Source organism: Schistocerca piceifrons, chromosome X, assembly GCF_021461385.2.
Source record: "Schistocerca piceifrons isolate TAMUIC-IGC-003096 chromosome X, iqSchPice1.1, whole genome shotgun sequence".
Taxonomy (NCBI): domain Eukaryota; kingdom Metazoa; phylum Arthropoda; class Insecta; order Orthoptera; family Acrididae; genus Schistocerca; species Schistocerca piceifrons.
The window spans coordinates 689924521-689940308 of NC_060149.1; the positions used below are offsets into that span (position 1 = coordinate 689924521).

The following is a 15788-nucleotide window of genomic DNA, read 5'->3' on the forward strand; positions in this document are numbered from 1 at the left end:
TGTGTTAAGCAGGAATAAAACTTAGACATACTACATTCAATGCTGTATCAAGTATTTGTGTAAGTTATTTGCTCTTTTCACAATTAACGGTTACTTTTGTATAACTAATTTACATACCCTTTGTCTTCTTGACTACACATGTCAAGATTGTATGGTATTTCTTATAATGCAATTTCACTGGTAGGATTGTACTAGCCATCTGTTCTATATATAGATACCAATTTTTGGTACATGAGATTCTAATCACAATTGTTCACAACTGTTTCCCTCTAATTGGGATCAGTTCGAATTATTAGATAATGAATGTTCCTAAACTGTGATTTTTCTCTTGTCAGACATTACATGACATATTTATTGGTCACTTTCAGTCTGTTTGTTGCCTTCAGCATTCATGAGTTTCAAATAATTAGAAATGTCCTGCACATGCAGTTCTTACCAAAACAAAAAGTTATTGGAATTATATGCATCATCCTGAATGATTTAGCTCAAGTGAACTTTGCCAGAAAATATTTCTTATTTAACTCCTCCAGATGGACTTGGGACAGAATGAAACAAGCATCATGTTAGTTTCTGAATCAATGTGTCTTTTTGTTTGTCATCAGTGATCTCCTGAAGCAGAAAGACGATTGACTTGTAATTGAAAGGAGCTGATTTAGTTTCTGAGCTATTTCAATAACTTACTTGTGGTGACTTCTTAATAAAGTTACGGATAACTGGAAAAAGCAGTCATGTAAAAACTCCATCTCTGATGTCAACTTGACTGGATATTAGCATTAAAATTTGGACAGCAAATCTGCTTGCTTAATAATCAATGTCTTTCTCGAAAGTATGAAAGTTGTGTTGTTTACTTGGCAGCATACTGAATACACATTTCTATTGGATTTATATTTCCACATAAAATTAAACATTGAAATCAGTGAAAGTAATCACTTAGTGTAAAGAAGCATTGTTGAGTGTGAGATATGCACTAGCAGAGACTAGGTCCCGAGGGACAGCAGGACTAAAATATGTGTTTTAGAAACATTTATTTCCTATGTAGAAGTCAGAGTTTGGCAGTGGCCAAGGATGAGGTTGACCACTCATTGGCAGACCATGCTGCTAAACAAAATGTGGCATATTTCAGTGATTTCCTCATAATTCATGCCCTCTTGAACCAGCATCTCCTGCTTATTGTGAACTGACACCTTAAATAAATTCGGCATGCCTCCAGGTCTGACTTAAGCTTCCATTATTTCCAAACAGTACAACCACTGTTTTTCACGTGGGAAATGTAGGAATAACACAACTTGTGGAAAGTATTTGGTGAAGGAGGAAATAAGTGACACAGTTTCATATGCTGGGAGTTCGTATAAAGGACTTTCTAATACTGAGTCAACATATCTCATGACATTATCAATAACCCAGTTCCTAACTCTGAACTGATTTTTCCATGGATTAGTTAGGTTATTGCCAATTAATGCCAGAAAGTTTTTCAGAATAATTCCCTCTATTGATTTTTTTTTTTTTTTTTCAGTGGGACTTCAAAACAACAGACTCTCTCTAATGTAGAGTCAATGTATCTCATGACTTTGACTGTAATCTCCAGAGATATTTGAGAGAGTCAGTGACAGGAATATTTGCAGAACCTAAATAATTTACCGCCATTCTCTACTAATATAGTGACAGTGCAGTTATATTTAAATACTTGTCATTTCGTGTGTGAAATGTGACCAGAATTGTTTAGACATTTATATAAATCATTGAAGTTCAATCAGTAAGAAGGTTTCCAAAGATAACATTGCTTTTCCATTGTCAGCATTCTAAATGAAGTCCAAACTGGTATATTTTCATTAGACATGTATGTCCCCTTATTGCTATGAATAATACAGTTGATTTTCTGTATTTTAGGTGTTATTGATCGAGTCTGCTTTTTCTATTGCTACTCTCAATGATTACATTTTATTTACAGCTGAATGATGGTTTCAAAGAAATAGAGACATTGTCATTGTTTGCTAAGTGTATAAATCAAACAATTGAAGATCTACCCCATGAGGCAAGACAAATACATCGTCTTTGCAAAGGTATGTTTCAAAAAGGCATGAATTATCTCAAACTCTTGATTTTACATTTACATTTTCATGTTTAATTTACACTATTTCCTGATTTCCAAACTCAGTTTATACTGATAAAATATAGGAAAGGAACAGTTTTACTGACTCTGGAAAATTGTTTAATTTTTGTGAGATAATGGTCACCAAAGTAGTTGGTTATTTTCCTGCTCCATGAATGATGTTTCCAATATCATGCATTTATGTGAACAATGTGAAAGCGTTATAAAAATTGTAATAGATCTTTAACATGGAGAATATTAGACAAAAGCATTTTTTGTTATTTACTTTTAAAGATCCTGTATTTCTCAAACTTAGTTTGCATCAACTTCTGTGCATTTCTCATTATACTTCTTCACTTCTGCCTCCAGAATAGAGAATCTCCAGGCTTGAGTTTAGATTTTACAATGTTGTTTGCATGTCTCTTACATTACTACCATGTTTCAAAAGTATCAGTTTTGTGTGTTTTTGTTTTTTGAGATTTCATTTTTCACCATTTTTAAATTTATTTGAATAGTGGTGAATATATATCATGCTTTTAATCCACAATTGGAAAGAAGAAATCTAATATATGAAATGGGAAATATTTGAAAAGGAAGGGGGGTTGTTTAGAGATGAAACATTCTTTTTAAAAGAACCTTGGAGACCATTTATGAAGTTCCTTTATTGTTTTACTGAATTATTATTTTTTCCTTTTTTATCTATTTGAATATATTGTTTATCAAATTTTACTTTTCACAGGCATTCCCATGTTGGTAGCTCTTATTGGTGCCAATCTAGAAGAGCACAGTGAAGATGCGCGTTCTAACAAAGGAAGATGGAATAACTTCATTACAATGCTTAAATCAAAACACTACAGGTGAGAAATATTGAAATAAATATTTTATACTTGAAAAATTGGCTAATTTGCCAATGGCCCTTCATGACTCATTATTTTATCAATAGGAAAGTAGATAGAGAGATCACTGTAAACAAATGTTGCACATAAAGAATCATAACAAATTATCAGTTTTGCCGTTTGGATTAGCCCATTCATTAGCATGGTAACAATTATTTTTGTTGTGTTTTTTGATGTTAACATTTTGATATCCCAGATTAAGCATATACAAAAGCTGTAGAGATTGGGCTTGCTTTAATTTTCCACAACATTCTGAAAGATAACGATGTGGGCTCTCAGAAGAGATCAAAGTCATATTCATTGTAGATTATACCATATGGGCGTGTACTGAGTTTCCCCATAATAAAAGATCTAGTCACATGATGTTCAATGTCAACATGCAATAACCACTTACAGACGGCAGGTGTCAGCACTAGTAGTGGAGGATATATAAAGCATGTCTGGGAGATGTGGAAAAAAGTGCAGTCATTGACTTAATGAAGAAACAGACCGATGTATCTGACATCCAAAAGGGCATGATCATTGTCTCTTGAGCCAAGGGTGGAAGCGTTTCTGAAACAGCTAACTTTGTAAGCTGTTCGTGTGCCACCATGGTCAAAGTATACCGCAAAATGGCATTATTCAAAACTGCACCGTGGCAACTGTGGTGCACCACAGACCATAGATGACGGGAGTGAACGACGGCTGTGGAGATGTGTATGGGCGAATAGAGATGCAACTTTTGTGCAACTGATCACCCAATTGAACCAAAGGGCTACCAACAGTGTCTCCTCAATGACCATTCAGCAAACATTGCTGTGTATGGCCCTCAATACCAAGCTCCTGATTCATGCACCCATGCTGACTGCTGTTCAGTGGCAATGAAGGCAAGAATTTGCACACCTGTACTGCAGCTGAATCTATACCAGGTCAGATTAAAGGAAGACATCAGAACAATGCAGAGGCAGGCTGCTAGATTATTTGTTACTGGTAGGTTTGAACAGCATGTATTTATTGTGGAGATGCTTTGGGAAATCAAATGGGAATCCGTGGAGGGAATGTGACATTCTTTTTAAAGAACACTATTGAGAAAATTTAGCTAACTGCCATTTGAAGCTGACTGCAGAAAGTTTCTGTTGCCTCTAACATTCATTCTGCGTAAGGACCATGAAGGTAAGATATGAGAAATTAGTGAGTGGAACAAGAAAGGAAATGACTAGTAGTAAATTGGGATACCCTGTGCCTTGCACTGTAAGGTGTGTTTTGGAGTATTGATGTAGATGTCAGTGTCCACTGAGTGGTGAAAGGTGGCCTTTTCAGATGAACACATTTTATGCTCCCTGGGACAGACTGCTGTTGGTGTGTACAGTGTGAAATGTCTGAAAGCAAACATCATGCAATCAGGAGGGAGTGTTATGGTTTGGGGAATGCTTTTGTGGCATTCCCTGGGTGATGTCATTCGGAAAGGCACAATGGATCAACACAAGTAGTGTCTATCCTTGGGGACCACGTCCACACCTACATGCAGTTTATTTTTTTCCGACACGATGGCAGCTACCAGCAGGACAATGCAATGTGTCATTTAGCTAGCAGTTTATGTGCATGTTCAAAGAGCACCAGAATCAGTTTGTTACACTCCCCTGCCCACCAAACTCCATGGATTTAAACCTAGTCGATAATCTGTCGGACCATCTTGATTGGGCTGTTCGTATCAATGAATCTTCAACCGAGAAACCTAGCACAGCTGGCCATGGCACTGGAGTTGGCATGGTTCTACATCGATGTTGTTACCTTGCAGAAACTCATTGTCTCTTCCTCCACGTCTCGCAGTGGTCCACACTGCAAAAGGTGGTTCTTCTGGCTTTTGACAAGTGGTCCCATTAATGTGACTGGACTGTGTAATATACCATATGAAAACTTGGGATGAAAGTGTACAAAGTCAATAAATTTGTTAGTATTGCTGGTTCTGACTATGGACAACAGTCTAATTACAAAAGTAACTACATTAGCTTCTGCTGTAGTCTGTGGGTAATATGTGCTTTCTGCAAGTGCTTTCCAACTATCCGTAGTCTCAGAAATCTGGTTCTTCGTTAACTGTACCACAGTTGTAGGAGAGCAGGATGCCAGTGTTTTGTACACTGGAGATATATATATATATATATATATTTATTTATTTAATGCAGTTGAGCATCTAGAGATGCATCTGTATGGCACATGTGTTGCTCTATTATCTAATTTCTGCCCTGAAACTGCCACAATTATGTTTGCATCATATGCAAACAAAACAGCTTTATAATTTTTATTTTGGCTGGAGCCACAAGCATGGTAAATTTTTTGAATGATGTTGCTGCCATTTGACTGTAATATTTTTTATTTTATTGTTATACAATCCAAATTTCGGCTTTAGGCCATTTCCGAGAACAAAAACTTATATTTACTTTAAAAGACATGAGACTGGTATGAAATACAAGTCCTTGTCAGAAAAGCATGTTTGGTCATATAGTACAGATGTCTCATTAGTAAAAGTGAGAACATTTCTAAAACGCCTAAATAAGTTATAAAATTTCTTCATGGACCCTATAGCACAGCTGTTGTATGAAACTGCTAACCGATAAACAGGTATGTGCCACACTGTTGTGTCTGGACAACTACTTTTCAACTGACACCAGTGGCGGAAGACTCCAATTATGTAGCAGCTATCAATAAACAAAAGTTACAAAACCTACCTTACCACAGATATCAAGGTATGTTTTATACAGCTTTGAAATCAACACAGCACAGCTACATTATACGACCATTATCATTTCTCCCTATAAAGTATTTTGGTTTGTAACATTGCGCATTGTATGTGCCACGATTTACATATACTCATAAAATGCTTTATCTTTCCTTAAAATAGCTCACATGCATATAGTGGAAATGTTTGGAGATATGGTGTTAGCCTATATACAGTAGAATTTAGATATGCATAAATATTGTAATGGGCATACAGCGCTTATCATAACGGATACTTCTCATTATGACTTAGACGAGTATCTATAAATCATCTGTCAATTAAATTGTTGTAACCTACACCCAGGATTACATTTTACACAAAACCCAATCTGTGATTATGGCCAGGTTGAACAATATAATATCCCACCCCACATAACATACAGTACATGTTCCAGTTGTGTATTAAGCATCAGATAATATCAAATCAGAATTGGTTTGTGTCACCAAAACTTGAGATGAGCTATCTCGGAACATGATCCTAGATTCCACCAACATTGTTCCCCCTCTCCATGTCTAGCACTCCCCACCCCCCCCCCCCCCCCCCCGCCTTTTCCCACCCCTCTTCCTCCCTTTTCATGTCGATTATACTGTTTAACAGTGTAGGTAGTTTCATCTGTTGCAGGGTACGTAGATATGAATAATTACACAGCTTCCACTTATAATTAAATTCTAGTACTGGTTGTAACAACATGTTACAGATTATTTTAACTGGTATAGATATACTCTGTGTAGCTCTGTAGTATCTGGGTTTTCTGCATATGTCAAACATGTCAGTAAGCACAAACCCTGCTTGTAATTTACTGTCACACTGGTAATGTAAGTACAAACATTATAAAGGTTACATAAATCTAAATTAATGATATGTTGAGAACAGAAACTGAACGTGTTCGTAAAAGCTGTTTGCTGTCACATGTGTAGTCCATTTCACGTGTGGTTTTCATCATGCAACCTTGTGAAATTATCTTATGATGTTTCAAAAAAGCATTAGAGTGAAACCTATATTTTACATTTTTGGCAGTCCAGACTTCAAAGTCACAAATTTGAGGTAACTGCAGAATTTGGGGAACTGTTAAAACCTCCTAAAATATGAGCAAAAACACATGTAATTGGCATTTATGTTTAAAAAAATCGCCTTCCTCTCCAATACTTTGCATAAAATCTGTCTAAGTGAAGGAAATTAAATGTACAATACAATGTTTACACAATAATTTGTGGTAATGAATTTAATCAGTTCTTAAAAGATCACAGATGTGCAACAGAAAGTAATAACCCATAAAAAAAATGAAATTGGTATGCAGGTACAGGGTAATCAAGCGGTTTTCTGACATGCTATGACCGTAAATTATATGTTCAAAATATGCATTTTTGAGAGATCATCCTTTGTACGCACCCAGAAAAAAGCAAAAGTTGATGGACATGTTGAATTAAACCAAAAACATCACAACAGCTAAGTGGTTAAACCATTAACATAAAATGCAGACATCTGCCTAATGGCATACTTTGTCATCATCACTGTTATTGTTTAATGCTTTTCTTATGAGTTGCACTTTATATGCTTACCTCCATTAAAGTGTTATTTTGGGCTTGATGAGAGAAATAGACATGTGAAAAAATGAGTTTACTTTCCCAATTGACGTTACAAGCTTATTGGCTCGGTGAATTTCTGGACACTGTGTAAAATGTAAATTTGAAAGAAAGCTCAGGTGCTACAGTTTTGCTTCTTGCCCTCGATCACTGCTGCCAGTCTTCATGATCTGAAATGTGTAGTGCGAAGTATATACATCAGTAGTGTATTTAGTTGTTGCAACTGTATCATGTCAGATTTGAACACGAAAGTCTTTAAAATGTGCTATTGCAAAATCCACGTTCTATTTCCGTGTGAAACCTGTCTCATAGCACATCATCTGTATGAAAAGTATATTTTCAGCACTTCACAAAATGCTTTTACCACTACCAGCACTCCCGTCGCTGAAAACCCACTCCCTCTCTCCACACATCCAGTAGGCAAGCACAGTATACATGTGTTAGTGTGGTGAGGTGGCTCCACTGGATATTGGATGACTTAACAAGTTGCCAGCTATAAGAGTTTACTAGTTGGAAATGGGCGATGTGTCCTTGATTATGACCGAGCATATTCTTTGAGGCTCAGTGTTTGAATTTAAAAGTTTAATGATTGATATTGTTGCTGAATACAGTACATCAGAGGTACTTGCAAAGAGATGAGACTAAGTTATAATTGGCACAAGAGAAGGTGGTGGCTGGGTCCCTGCATCATATATTGGCTCAGTCTGGAATACTTTGCATCGACTGTCTTGTTTTCTCATTACCACTACAACCTAGCAGTAGTTGTATCATAATTGTGCAGTGAAGCTAAATGTTGCAAGTTGTGTGGGCAAAACTGAGTGTGGATTACATCAGCATTTCCTCTCTCACATCTCCCTCCTCCACAATGGCGTAAAACATTCCCTTAACTCTACCACCACCCATAGTGCGAACCATCTGCCTTTTGTGCCACTTGTAACTCATTCAGTCACATCAAATGTTGATAGGAAGAAAACGGGACAAAGTCAAGTGAGATGTTGAGTTAGAACTTAGAATCGAGGTAAACCTTACTAGGAATAAATATAAAATCGGGGAATTTTTAGCAATTATTCTATGTGCTTTTCATGGGGGCTAAGAATTTATGGTGTAGAATCATGAAAAACTTAAAATGAGAGAATGTAAAATTGAAGTTCCACTGTAGTAACTTGGACTGTCTACTTTTAAATGGTGCCCTATTTGCAGTGACTTGACATGGGTATTTCTTGTCTCTTAATAAGAAACTGTTTTCAAATTGTTTTAAAATGTTATAAAAAAGCTCTTACAAATGTAGAGTACTATCACCATTGTATACAATATAAAAGCTTGGAAAACATTTATGTATTAGGTTTTCTAAGTTACCAAGTAGGATTTTGCTGCCATCTGGTGGTACTCCATAACACAATGCAGTCCTTGTATTCGAAATGTATTTTAATATCAACTTCTGTGAATATATATCACATGTAAAGTTTTATCATTTGCTGTATCATGTGACACTAATGCGTTTGCTCCAGCTAGGTATGTGCACCTCTGATACGTTTTATTGTAGTTTTGACATTGAATGTTCCATAATAATTTTTATTTATATTACGTCTACATCTACATTGATACTTCACAATCTACCTTATGGCACATGGCAAAGGGTACTCTTACCATTACTAGTCATTTCCTTTTCTGTTCCACTCGAAAATATAATGAGGGAAAAACGACTGTGTATATGCCTCTGTACGAACCCTAATTTCTCGTATCTTGTATGTGTGATCCTTTCATGCAATGTATATTAGAACCAACACAACCGTTCTTCAGTTGGCTTCAAATGCCGGTTCTTTAAATTTTCTCAGTAGTGTTCCTTGAAAAGAATGTTGCCTTCCCTCCAGGTATTCCTATTTGAGTTTCTGAATCATTTCTGTAACTCCTGTGTGTTGTTTGAACCTACCAGTAAGAAATCTAGCATCCTACCTGTGAATTGCTTCCATATCTTCCTTTAATCTGACCTGGTACAGATCCCAAGCACTTGAGCAATTCTCAAGAATAAGTCACACTAACATCCTATATGCTGTCTCCTTTACGGATTAACCACACTTTCCCAGAATTCTCCCAGTTAACCGAAGTCGATCATTCACCTTTTCTGTTACAATCCTCATATGCTTGTTCCATTTCATATTACTTTGCAGCGTTACACTCAGACATTTCAACAATGTAACTGTGTCAAGCAGGTCACTACTAATGCTGTATACAATCATTACGAGACTTTTTCCTGCTCATCCACATTAACTTACATTTTTCTACATTTAGAGCTATCTGCCATTCATCACACCAACTATAAATTTTGTCTAAGTCAGCTTGTATCCCCCTACAGTCACTCAATGACAATACCTTACCGTAAAATAAGGCATCATCAGTAAACAACCACAGATTGCTACCCACCCTGTCGGCCAAATCGTTTATTTATATAACAGTGGTCCTATCATACTTCCCTAGTGCACTCCTGACGATACCCTTGTCTCTGATAAACATTCGCCGTCAAGGACAACATACTGGGTTCTATAACTTGTGAAGTTTTCGAGCTTCTCACATATCACATATCTTTAAGGCCAGTTGCAGATGATGCAGTTGTTTATACCAAAGTAGCAATGCCAGAAGATAGTAAGAATTTGCAGAATGACCTGCAGAGAACTGATGAATGGTGCAGACTCTGGCAGTTGACCCTGAATATAAATAAATACAACATATTGCACAGACATAGGAAAATAAATCCACTACTGTACAGCTACACTATTGATGACAAACAGTTGGAGACAGTGTCTGCTGTAAGATATCTAGGCTTAACTATCCAGAACGACCTTAAGTGGAATGACCATGTAAAAAAGATAGTGGGAAAAGCAGACATAAGACTCAGAGATTCATTGGAAGAATCTTAAGGAAATGTAACTCATCCATGAAAGAAGTAGCTTATAAGGCACTTGTTCACCTAATTCTTGCGTATTGTTCATCTATCTGGGATCCCTATCAGGTAGGACTGATTGAGGAGATAGGGAAGATCCAATGAAGAGTGGCGCGTTTCGTCACGGGATCGTTTAGCCGGGAAGATAGTGTTACGGAGGTACGAAACAAACTCCACTGACAGACGTTGCAAGAGATACATTGTGTATCACGAAGAGATTTACTACTGGAATTTCATGACAGCACTTTTCAGGAGGAGTCAGACAACATATTACTTCCCCCCACATACATCTCGCATATTGACCACGAGGGGAAAATTCGAAAAATTAGAGCCAGTACAGAGGCTCACTGACAATCATTCTTCCCATGCACTATTCGTGAGTGGAACAGGGTGGGTGGGATCAGATAATGGTACCAAAAGTACTGTCCGCCACGCACCAATAGGTGGCTTGTGGCTTGCGGAGTATGATGTAGATCTGTGAATCTATTCCACGTGCTTGTACCTTTTTAGCAGCTTGGAATAGGACATCGTGTCAAATGCTTTCTGGGAATCTAGAAATATGGAATTTGCCTATTGTCCTTCATCCATAGTTCAGAGTATATCATTTGAAAAAAAAAGGGGGCAATCTGAGCTTGATACATGCGATGTTTTCTAAAACTATGATTCATGGACTAAAGCTTCTCTGTCTCAAGAAAATTTGTTGTATTCAAACTGAGAATATGTTCAAGGATTCTGCAGCAAACTAATGTTGGGGATATTATTTGGTAATTTTGTGAGTCTGTTCTTTTGCCCTTCTCATACACAGGAGTCACCTGTGCTTTTTTCCAATTGCTTGGGACTCTGCACTGGATCAGAGATTCATGATAAATGCAAGATAAGTGGGCGGGCAATGCCAAGAGTACTCTTTGAAAAACCAAACTGGGATTCCATTTGGACTTGCTGACTTAGATGCTTTCTACTAATTCAGTTGTTTCTCTAGGCTAGGGTCATCCATACAGGAGACTGTTAGATGGTCAGATAACAGTATGTTTGTATGATTATCCAGTGTGAATTATTTCTTGAACGTGAAATTTAAAACTTCGGCTTTCGTTTTGGTATCTTCAACTGCTACACCAAGCTGGTCATTAAGTGACGATGGAAGCCCTAGACCCACTTAGCAATTTTACGTAGGATCAGAATTTTCTTGAGTTGCCAGCTAGATCTTTTGCTAAGGCATGATGGTGGTAGTAGTTGTATGCTTTGCACATAGATCTTCTCACAGGTACATGAATCTCTACTAACCTTTGCTTATTGTCATTTGCCCATTCTCTTATGAACCAAGAGTGCAACAGTATTTGCTTCCTCAGCAGTTTCCAAATCTCATTATTAAGCCATGGTGGGTCTTTTAGTGCCTTAATCCACTGTTAGGCACATAATTCTCTAGACCATGGTTCCAATCTCTTTAACCTTTGGCCATCATTCTTCTTCATCCATCTTATTACAACTAAGTGATGTCAATCCACTCTCTAAGTGGGATGCTAACAACTTATCTGCTCTTTCTAGCACAAAGACTCTCCTAGCCTTCTTGACTGATTTATTAACTTTTGTAACCATAGTTGCTATAATGACATCATGATCGCTAGTATCTGTTTCTGTACTGATGCTGTCAATAAGGTATGGCCTGTTTGTAGCTGCAAGGTCTGGGATATTTCCACTGAATTTGGGCTGCCAAACTAGTGGCTCAAGACAGTTTTCAGAAAGCTGTCTGTCGGTACCCCATGAAATGCATCCATAGACATCCATTCTATGCTTGGTAGGTTAAAGTCGCCTCCAACTAGCAATGCATGATCTGGGTATTTACACACTACTAACCATTGGCATTCTTTGAATGACTCTATAACTGTCACAGCAGAACTGAGTGGCTGGTAAAAACATCCAACTATTAACTTAGTTTCACCTAGAACTGTTATACACGGCCAGATAACTTCACTGTCACACTCAACTTCAATGTCAATAGAGACAATATTTTTGTCAGCTACAATGAACACTCCCCCTCCTGTGGGCTCTAATCTGTCTTTTTGATGTACATTTCACAACTCATTAAATATTTCAGAGCTTTCCACTCGGGTTAAGTTCCTATGTATTCAAGATTAGATGATAGTGCACCACATACAGTGACAATAGATTGATGTACGTTAAATGTATGTAAAACACAATTTTGAAAAATGTTCCTCAGATGTATGTTGACCATTAGAATGTAAAAAGCTGTTGAAAATACTATTGTAAATATAAAAACGTTCTTTCAGATTAGAAGATGACAATTAAAGTTTGCTGAAATTAGTTGCCCACATATGTAATTCACATGCAATCCAGGCAAATAAAATTTCTCCAGCTAGAAGATTATATTTTTCCTTGTTGAAGTGGCATATAACAGAGAGAAAGTTTAACAAGCATTTGAAGTTTCCTTAAATATTTCTGTTGGTCAGATGACAAAGCAGAAACAGAGGTAGCTAATAATGGCATTCCAGTAGTGATGCCAGAGGAGGTTTAGCAACTCATTTGACAGATGAAGAAAAGATGATGGTGTTGCAGTAGAAATGGTTTAAGTTAGAGGCAAATTAATACAAAAGGAACCTGCAGAATTAATTACAGAATGTCTGCGAAGATACAGAAGGAACCTGCAGAATTAATTACAGAATGTCTGAGAAGATGGAGAGTTTTGTAAAACTGGAACTATGCTGTAAATATTCTACTTCAGAAGAAAAGAGGCGTTGGTAGTTACCTTCTGCACTTTGTTTACCTTATATTCATTGGCAGTCTTTTTTACTTTATTGACTGCTGGTAATTTTGGTACAGTTCCATTAATTTTATTAACTGCTTTTTGACGACTCAGTGCCTCTGCTATTCAGCGAGTTGTTACCTGTGTTCTTCACATTATTTACATTTCATAAGGACCTTCCATTACTATATGCATTTTATTTCTGTATTCTTTATGTCAGTATCTGTTTGCTCAGTTTGGCATTTCAGTTCATTATTGTTATTATTATTATACATTTGCACTATTTACATTGTCTATGGCTTGAATCTTCCCTGTGCTTATTACAATAGTTTTCAGTTTGTTTTGCATTTTACAGTCTTTCAGTGCTTGTAGAACTAGTTGTGGGTCCAAATCTTCATTCACATTTTGTAATCTTTCTCAAAACAGTTTTTCTCTGAGTCTATATTTCTAATGAATTCACAGTTAGTTACATTTATTTAGTCATCTTTACATTGTGCACATTTCAGATTATTATTAAAATCCTAATAATTCTGATTCATCACAATTTTCAAGTCATCAATGACACTGCTGATTTCAGTACTAGTTTCTTAATTGTTTTCTGTATTTTTTTCCTCTCAAGCTGTTTAAGTTGCTACTCAGATGTGATGTTACCTCTGCATCTACATTCATAATCCGTGAGCCACCTTGCAGTTTGTGGTGGAGGGTGCTTTGCGCGCCACAGTCACTTCTCTCCTTTCCTGTTTGTCACAGGTGGTTCACATGAAGAACGATTGCTGGTAAGCCCCTGTGGGGGCTCAGATCTTTCTAATTTTATCTTTGTGGTCTTTTTGCTGCATATATGAATGAGGAAGTAACATATTTGTTGACTCTTTTAAGAATGTAGGCTCTTGGAACTTTGCTATTAAACCACATGGCAATGCAAAATACCTCTCTTGTAGGATCTGCCACTGGAGATGGTTGATCATCTCTGTGACGCTTTCATGCTTACTTAATGAACCTGTAGAAATCCCATGCTGATGAGCAGAGACCGGATCATATGCATTTGCAGGTTGCATATGCATTTCCATATTTGGCTGCTTTTCACCAGTTATTGCATATTTTAACTAAAAACTAGTGATGATTCATCATTTCACTTTATGTTTACAATATTTTAAAAATTTAGACAGGCAGTCTCTAGCTCAATCTAGTTTTGATGTCTCACAGATTGACTGTGACCTAGAACTGCGTGCAGTCAGTAACCGAGAGGCCACTGCATAACAAAATCATTACAGAAGAGGAAAAGGAACAGGCAGACAAAGTCAATGCTCCTGCACGCGCGCCCCTGGTTAATCCCCTCCGCTGTCGTACCGGATGCATGACAGCAGTTAAATTAAACTACACAAGCTTTTAGTCACACGTCCACTGTTTCAGTTTAGTTTTCTATTTACTTGTATACAGTTGAATGTGTTTACAGCATGTAGTGTGTAACGTGTTGTGTGCCATGCCACCCGAAATAAGAAATGTGTTTCATGGATAGCTGACTATTCTGGAACATTTACATATGACTGAATTGTTTTATATTGTAAAGTGCGAGAAACGTTTTGTGCAAAAAGAAAGTTTCAAATAGACCAGCATGTCAAGACAAGTCTTCATATCGCAGGAATGCAGAAGAAAGGGCCACGACAACAACTTCTGACAACAGCAAGTTGCAGTAGCAGGGATTTGTCTGAAGGAAACCAAAAAACTTGGTTTAACATTGATCTATGTGAAGCATTCATTGCAAGCAATATTCGCCCTCACAGACTTACAAACCCTATCCTCAAAGGCTTCCTGCGCAAATACTGCATAAATCAAAACACACCAGATGAATCAACATTGTGTAAAAATTACATACTGACAATTTATGCAAATGTTCTGGAAGAAAAATGCAAGGAACTCGAGGATAGTTTTATCTGGATTTCAGTTGACAAAACTACAGACACTTGTGGCTGTTACATTGCAAATTTAACTGTTGGTGCTTTCAAAGAAAAGCCTTTTTCTTCCTTTTTAGCATGCTGCAAAGAACTTGAAAAAGTAAATCATTTTATGATCACCAGGTTTGTGAATGAGGGTATTAGAAAAATATTTACAGAATCTCATGCATATGAAAGGGTTTTTGTGTTTATTTCAGATGCTGCTCCCTATATGATCAAAGCAGGAAAAGCCCTGTGAGTATTGTATTCCAATTTGATTCATGGGACGTGCTTTGCTCATGGAGTACATTGCCTTGCTGAAGAAGTATGTTCCACATTTGTGAATGTAAATAAACTGATTTCATCCACAAAGAAAGTGTTTCTAAAGGTTCCTGCTTGCATCAAGACCTAAAAAAAATAAAAAAATAAAACAACTAACTATCAAATGTGGCTTTACCTCCTGAACCAGTGGTAACTCAGGGTACATGGGTCGAAGCTGTGTTGTTTTACAATGAACATTTTGTGGCCATCAGAGGGGTAGTAAATGACTTCGACAGTGCAGAGACTTTGGCATTTTGCCAGTGCAAGGAAGTGTTTAATGATTCCGCCATTAAAAAAGACATTGCTGTGATTAGCTCTCACTTTTCCCGTATACCTGCACGTATTGAAAAGCTTGAAACTCAAGGTATGGGGTTCAATGAATCTATTCATTTAATGAATAAAATTATTCTGGTGAACTCCTTGTTGCCGGAGGTATTCCCAAGGAAACTTAAAGAAAAGTTTGAAAACATTTTAAACAATTATCCAGACTTTGAATCCTTGTGCCAAATTGATAGTT

The 15788-nt window shown here is 37.0% G+C and overlaps 1 protein-coding gene across 1 annotated transcript in view; it reads left to right on the forward strand.

Annotated features, from left to right (window-relative positions):
- The window catches only part of LOC124723222 (apoptotic protease-activating factor 1), a 282007-nt gene that overhangs the window by 60975 nt on the left and 205244 nt on the right, over window positions 1–15788 (forward strand). The window contains exons 5-6 of the mRNA XM_047248407.1: window positions 1949–2060; window positions 2829–2946. Coding sequence (XP_047104363.1) covers window positions 1949–2060; window positions 2829–2946 — 230 coding nt within the window. The remainder of the gene's footprint in view (window positions 1–1948; window positions 2061–2828; window positions 2947–15788) is intronic.